A 6,855-nucleotide genomic window follows, 5' to 3' on the forward strand; every position below is an offset into this window, starting at 1 on the left:
CAAGGAAGCGCTTGTTCCACTGGGCCATCTCCCTCAGCCCACCAGGGGGCGGGGCTGGCTGGCATGTGGTGCTGGGGGATTGAACCGTGGTCCCTTGTACTTTGCCAAGCTTGTTCTAGGTAGGTGCTTCAGACCACTGAGCCATCTCGCCAGCCCAAGTTACTTATTTTTAAAAAAATATTTATTTATGTATTGGCTCAGGGTCTTGCTATGTACCTCAGGCTCGTAGCAATCCTCCTGTCTCAGCCTCCCCAGCATTGGGATTACAGGCCTGTGCCACTACGCCTGATCTCAGTGGCTGGCACGGGGTCGGGCCCCTATGGCATGTGGTGCCAGGGATTGAACCCAGGTCTTTGCATTTGCCAGGCAGGTGCTTAGGCCACCAAGCTGTCTCCCCAGCCCAGAACTTCAAGTTAGAAACATGTTTTAAAATGGAAAATAGATGGAGATTATTTATGATATAGCAATCTTTCTTTGAAAAATCTTTGTATATAGAAGGCAGCATTGCTGGAGCACATGAAAAAATTGCTGAGTGCAAAAAGCAAATTCTTCAAGCAAAACGCATACGAAAAAATCGCCAAGGTAAGGTTTTGAGGGATTTAGTGCACAAACACTTTATTAGTAACTGTCATTTTCTTTTTTTTTTTTTGGCGGAACCGAGGATTGAACTCAGGCCTTTGTGCTTGCCAGGGAAGTGCTTACTCCACTGAGCCACCTCCCCAGCTCCAGTAACTCTCATTTTCACGAAGTTTTTGATATGAGGTAGAATCTGCAGCCAGGATTAACATAATTTACCAAAAGAATTAGAATTTAATTCTTTTTTTTTCTCGGAACTGGGGATTGAACTCAGGCCCTTGCACTTGCCAGGGAAGTGCTTATTCCACTGAGCCATCTCCCCGGCCCTTAGAATTTAATTCTAAAGCCATCTGTTCTTTAAAATACAAGACAAGGAAAGTGATGCTAAAAAAAAATGGCTTTATTGAAATGTGTTTATTATTTAAGTTTGTGGTTTTTTTTTTTTTTTTTTGGTGCAGGGATTGAATTTAGAACCTTGTGCTTGCAAGGCAGGCGCTTATGCCACTGAGCCATGTCCCCAGTCCCTGAGTATTTCTCAGTGTTAATTTTTTTCTGTCTTTGGACTTTCTTGCCTAAATAACATTATGGTTAATCACCAAAGTTGATTTATAAAATATATGAGATTTAGGAGTTTGCTTAGAAACAAACAAGTGGAACTACTATAATTTTTTTTTTTTAATTCAGTGGATTTTTAAGACAAGCAGACATTTACAAGCTGCCTAAATATCTAATAAGAATTAAAATTTAATTTTGTTCTAATCTCTTTTGTTTTAAAATTAGGATGACCTTACATAGCTAAAACACTTTCAAAATAGTTTTTAATGACAAGAGTATAATTCATCCTATAATGTAAATTTAAAATTTAAAAATACAATGTCTAATGACAAATATTATACAGAAAACTATGGAAGGCAATAGAAATTGGTTATTTAGGGGGGCTGTGGATTTTTATGTCTTTTTCATTTTTGTTTTATTTTATGCTGAGCATGTTACTATTTTATAATGCAAAAGATTTTATTAAGAAATCATGCTTACTTAATATGCCGAGTTCCAGAACAATGAATTTCAATTTCTTTCTCTCTTTTTTTTTTCTTTTTGAGACAGGGTCTTGCTATGCAGTTCAGGCTGACCTTGAGCTCACTTTGTAGCCCAAGCTGGTCTTTTTTTTTTTTTAATTTTATTTATTTATTCATTGTGTGTGTGTGTGTGGCCAGCTCAGCCCACCAGGGGGCGGGGCTGGCTGGCATGTGGTGCTGGGGGATTGAACCGCGGTCCCTGTGCTTTGCCAAGCTTGTTCCAAGTAGGTGCTTTAGACCACTGAGCCATCTCACCAGCCCAAGGATGATTTTTTTTTTCTCCTTGAATGCCTTCAGGGCACTTTTGGCTGGCTGGAGTGTTGTGGGGATCGAACTACAGCAACCTGAGGCTGCCAGCATTGTGGAAGCAGCCACTTAAAGAACGGAGCTAGGGCCAGGCCCCCCCAAGCTGGTCTTGAACTCACAACAATCCTCCTCCTGCCTCAGCCTCCTAAATTCTGGGATTACAGGTATAAGCCAGCATACCTGACTGAATTTCAATTTTCAGTGAGCGAGCTAATTAAGATGAAAGTGTGTTTCCTCTTTTATTTTGTATATGGATTTAGTTTTTGTTGATGGTACTAGGGGTTAAATCACAGGTCTCACAAATGCTAAGCAAGAGCTCTGCTACTTAGCTACATCTCTAATCTGACGCCTTTTTCCTTTTCAAAAGTTTGGTTTTGTATTCAGAGTTTTTATAATGAAGTTTCAGTGGAGAATTTATAGCAAGAGCTACTGGTTTATATAATAATTAGAAATTACTTAGAAATATTTTGCAGTGTTTTTATTTGTTAGGAGATTTTTTTTTTTTTTAAACACTGAAAATCAAACTTGGGACCTTGTGCTTAGCCAAGCAGGTATTTACGCCACTGAACTATATCCCCGGCCTTGTTAGGAGATTTTAAAGTAAGTCCTAGCATTTGTCATTTCATAAGAAAGGTTATCAGGATAAATGTGACTTAATTTTGGAGGACTTAGTAGAGTAAAAATAATGACCTTAATTTTAAATCATTTCAAGGTTTTAAAACATTTTACCTTTAGAATTAGTGAGAAGTGCTGTTGCCTACGATCTGGGAGTAGCAGTGGGATGTGTTTTCCACATTCTATCTTGGTGATCCAGATTTGAAAAAAAGCTGAATTTGATCTTTGTTTTGTTTCTGTCTTTCAGAATATGATGCTTTGGCAAAGGTAATCCAGCATCATCCAGACAGGCACGAGACCCTAAAGTAAGTTAGAGCCTCTTGCTGTACAGACCCAGCTGCTTAGTTACTGTTCCTGTGGCTGAGACTAGATAACCACCAGTCAGCGTCAGAGGAGGGACAGCTTACTCAGCTCAGTCTGGAGAGGTTTCAGTCCGTACTCAGCTGGCCCCAAGGCAGGGTGCTGTGGCAGACAAGCACGACTGAGGAGAAACAGTTCATGGCAGGCAGAGGCAGCAGAAGCAGCAAGCTGCAAGCGACAGCCAACCCACAGCCCTGTTTCTGCACTTTATACAGACTGTGTGCCAGGTGCTCACACCCAGGGAGGGCCTTCCCATCACCACCCAGAGCCAGGCCTGGCCAGTCAGCAGGCTGACTTGGTAACCACATACCCTCACTCCCAGCATCGCGGACTCCATCCATCCACCTCTGAGAAGTCTGTGACCACATGAGGCTCGTGGGACATCTGGACACATGACACTAGCCTTTACACATAGATGCTCAACTGCTAGTTGACTCCTGTGGGGTGGGTGGGAAGGGCTCCAGGGGCCCTGCAGGCTGGATGTGCGCAGGGTGAGGCCCCTGGGGGGAGAAGGACGGCCCGAGGCCCCCAAGGGAGCTGTGCGGCGCACGCCCAAGGAGACCTGTCCTGGGCTGCACAGGTTGGGCAGCAGATCAGCAGCACACAGTGAAGGCCCCTGTGGGGCTGCAGGATGGGTGTGGTCCAGGGGCCCTGCCTGGCATGAAGGTGGACCACACCCTTTTGCCCTCCACCAGCATGCAGGCATAGGCTGAGCCTGGGGCTTTGTCTGCTCTTGGCTCTGGTACCTCCTGGGAGAGGGTTGCTTTCTGCTGTCTGTCTCTGGTTTGGACCCACGTGCAGACCCTTACAGGGTGCCTGGCTAGGCCAATCCCTGATGGGGGCACCCACAGTGGCTGGCTGGGTGCTCAGGGCCAGTCACCTTGACTCTCAGCAGGTGGTGCAAGGGAAGCTCCAGGTCCCCAGGTGGAGGTGGCCTGCAGAGGGTCCCAAGGGGCAGCCCCAGGACCACTAGCCCCTGATGCAGAGGGAGGTAGCAGGAGCCCCGTGTGGAGGGTACCAGCCTTGAGCACCCCAGGGAGCTGCTCAGGGAAGCACTCAAGGCTGCAGCCAGCAAGCGGGGTGTGACAAGGGTGGCTTCCAGGGAGGCAGTTCCCAGAGTCCATGCATGCAGCAGAAGGCAAGTCTCACAGGGCTCTGGAGCACGGCTGGCTGCCGGGTGCATGCAGGTTCATGGGGCTGCAGGCACAGGTGAGCCTCTGTTTGGGGGGCCACTCTGGCCAGTGCTGTACCCCTGAAGTGAAGGACACACAAGAACAGCCCTGTGTGGGCACCCAGGGCTGCTCCCCATAGGCTATGGGAAGCTCTGCCTCCCTCCAGGGCTTCCTGCTGCTGCTCAGGAACACCCTCTGTTGGGAAGGGCCTGTGGTCTGACCTCAGAGGTAGTGTCCGAGGATCCGCCTGCAGAGGGTCTTGGCCGAGGGTGCCTGCAGCCTGTCATCACTGCACGAGGGAGCAGAGCGCTTTGGGACACTTCTTTCTCCCTTTTTCCCTCCTCCCCCTTTTCCTTTCCTCCTCTTCTTTCTTTTCCTTTGTTTCTTTTTGCTTCTCCTTCTCGTTCTTCTTTCTGTTTCTTTCCTTCCCTTCCATTTTCCTCTCTGCTTCCATACTTGGGGTTGACCCAGGGCCTTCCCCTGGAAATACAACCTCCCTGTCCTGGCGTGTTGTATTGTGACCACACAGGACCTGGCCTGGGTCATGCAGTTGCCTGGGTGGCTGCCGTTTGCCACCCTCCTGCCTTAGTCTCTGGAGGAGCTGGGACTAGAAGCAAGCTCCACTTACCTGGCTGATGTGCTTCTTCAGCTGTAAGATACACTCTTGTAAAGCACAGATCAGTGAAAAGTCTCTTAATGGGGTCTTACTTACTGTAAGTTCCCAAAACACCTATAGAATAGTAACTGTTTATAAGAGTGAGAAACCAAGGCCAGCCAGATAGCTCAGCAGACTAAAGCGCCTGCTTAGGCAGAGCACAGGGGCCAGGCTTCCATCCCTGGCACTACCCCTGGTGTGTGCTGAGTTGGCGATTGAGACTGGGCATAAAGAATAAGAGGGAGAAACCTCACCCCAACTATTGCATATCTACACTTCGTATTAACCGGATGCACGTAGTTTAAGCATGTGCACTTTGAAAAACTTGGAATGGTACCATGGTTCCCTACATGAGAGTAGAGGAGAAGAAAAGCTGGGGAAAGAGGACTGAGGGTAAAATTCAAAGGATCTTTCTTTCTTTCTTTCTTTCTTTCTTTCTTTCTTTCTTTCTTTCTTTCTTGTCTTTCTGTCTCTCTCTTTCTCTCTGTCTCTGTCTCTGTCTCTCTCTTTTGTTTCTTAATATATTTAGTATAGGGTCTGACTACACTGATCAGACTTGTAGTGATTCTCCTGTTTTCAGCCTCCTAAGGGCTGGGATTACAGCCATGTGCGACCACACCCAGCCTCAATCGTAGGCTCAGACCGAACACAGTCTCTGTGCTCTGCCTAAGCAGGCGCTTTAGTCTGCTGAGGTGTCTGGCCTTCCCGACATTTCATTTTTTGCGTATGCTTGCGTTTGAAACAGGGTCATTATGTAGTGAAGGCTGGTCTTGAACTCCATTATGGAGTCTAGACTGGGACTTGCGTGCTCCTGCTGCTTCAGCTGCCCCCATGCTGGGAGGGCTGACCTGGGCCAGTGTAGATGAACTGTTGGGCTCAGGGGACAGTTCCAGGTAATCAACAGTGTGATTATTTCTTTTACTGAAAGAAATATTTGAAATTAGTGTGACCAAATATATCACTTCTTCGGTTTGGGTATGCTACGATCTGTGTTTTTCTATATGTTATTTTTTTTTTTTTTAAACCTAAAACTATATTTTTAGGGCCAGGGGATAGCTCAGTGGTATATATCCTTGCCTGGCAAGCAGAGGTCCTGAATTCGATCCCCAGTACTCCCCCAAAAAACAACCCAAAAATCTATATTTGTAATGAAAACAGTCCATATTTAGGAGTTAAATCTTTAGCTTTTAAGTGTCACTATAATGAAGTGTTATAATTGTGAACCTTATTTATTTTAAAAATGCTAGTCATTTAAAAATTTGATATTAAATGTAAATTCTGCTCATTCAGTAGCAAAATGTAACACTAGCCTCCTTTTTTTTCTTTTAGGGAACTAGAGGCTTTGGGGAAAGAATTAGAGCACCTTTCACATATTAAAGAAAGCGTAGAAGATAAGGTATGTGCCCCCCTGTGGCAGCCTTTCTTGTGTGTGTCGTACACACCCAGGTGCATGAACTCTTCTTCTCCTTCTCACAGCTGGAACTGCGGCGGAAGCAGTTTCATGTTCTTCTCAGCACCATCCACGAACTCCAGCAAACCCTGGAAAGTAAGTGCTGCGGTCCCGGAGAGCGGATGCTGGGGAAGATGTCAGACGCTTAGGAGCTCGCCTTCTGAGGCGGCATCCGAGACCAGGGCACGGCCCGCGTGGCCGCGCACAGGCGCAGTGGCATGAGGGGCCGCCTACCTGCTCAGCTTTCTGGGCAGGTGCCAAGGACTCCAAGTTTTTAGTACTGTGTGATTTGAGTACGGATCTGGTAATCTTAAGGAAAGCTCGAGGGTTATGGAGGTGGAACTGTTCTTGGATCCCTGTGGTTTATTACAGTAAACAGTGATTCAGGACCCAGGCAGCGACATGAGTCCTAAGTGCCCGGTGCGTTATGCATTTGCACCCCCAGGGGACGGTGGTTCCTGGCAGAACGGGGCTGGGTCCTCAGGTTGAGTGGAGCCAGTGCACAGTTCTGTCACTTTTCGCACTTGTAAGAAAGGCTCAGACCTTATTATTATTTTTTTTTTATTTAGTGAAATCTATTATACAAATTTTAAAGATTGATTCACCTGAGCCGGGACGTGGTTCAGTGGTGTAAGTGCCTGCCTG

At 46.5% G+C, this 6,855-nt stretch overlaps 1 protein-coding gene across 1 annotated transcript in view; it reads left to right on the forward strand.

Moving 5' to 3' along the window:
• Thoc7 (THO complex 7) overlaps positions 1-6,855 on the forward strand; it is a gene marked incomplete at its 5' end in the record, with an annotated part of 25,482 nt that overhangs the window by 1,823 nt on the left and 16,804 nt on the right. The window contains 4 exons of the mRNA XM_023704996.1: positions 496-582; positions 2,821-2,878; positions 6,090-6,156; positions 6,237-6,306. Coding sequence (XP_023560764.1) covers positions 496-582; positions 2,821-2,878; positions 6,090-6,156; positions 6,237-6,306 — 282 coding nt within the window. The remainder of the gene's footprint in view (positions 1-495; positions 583-2,820; positions 2,879-6,089; positions 6,157-6,236; positions 6,307-6,855) is intronic.

The sequence above is a fragment of the Octodon degus genome, unplaced genomic scaffold (assembly GCF_000260255.1).
Source record: "Octodon degus isolate 3935 unplaced genomic scaffold, OctDeg1.0 scaffold00210, whole genome shotgun sequence".
Taxonomy (NCBI): Eukaryota; Metazoa; Chordata; class Mammalia; order Rodentia; family Octodontidae; genus Octodon; species Octodon degus.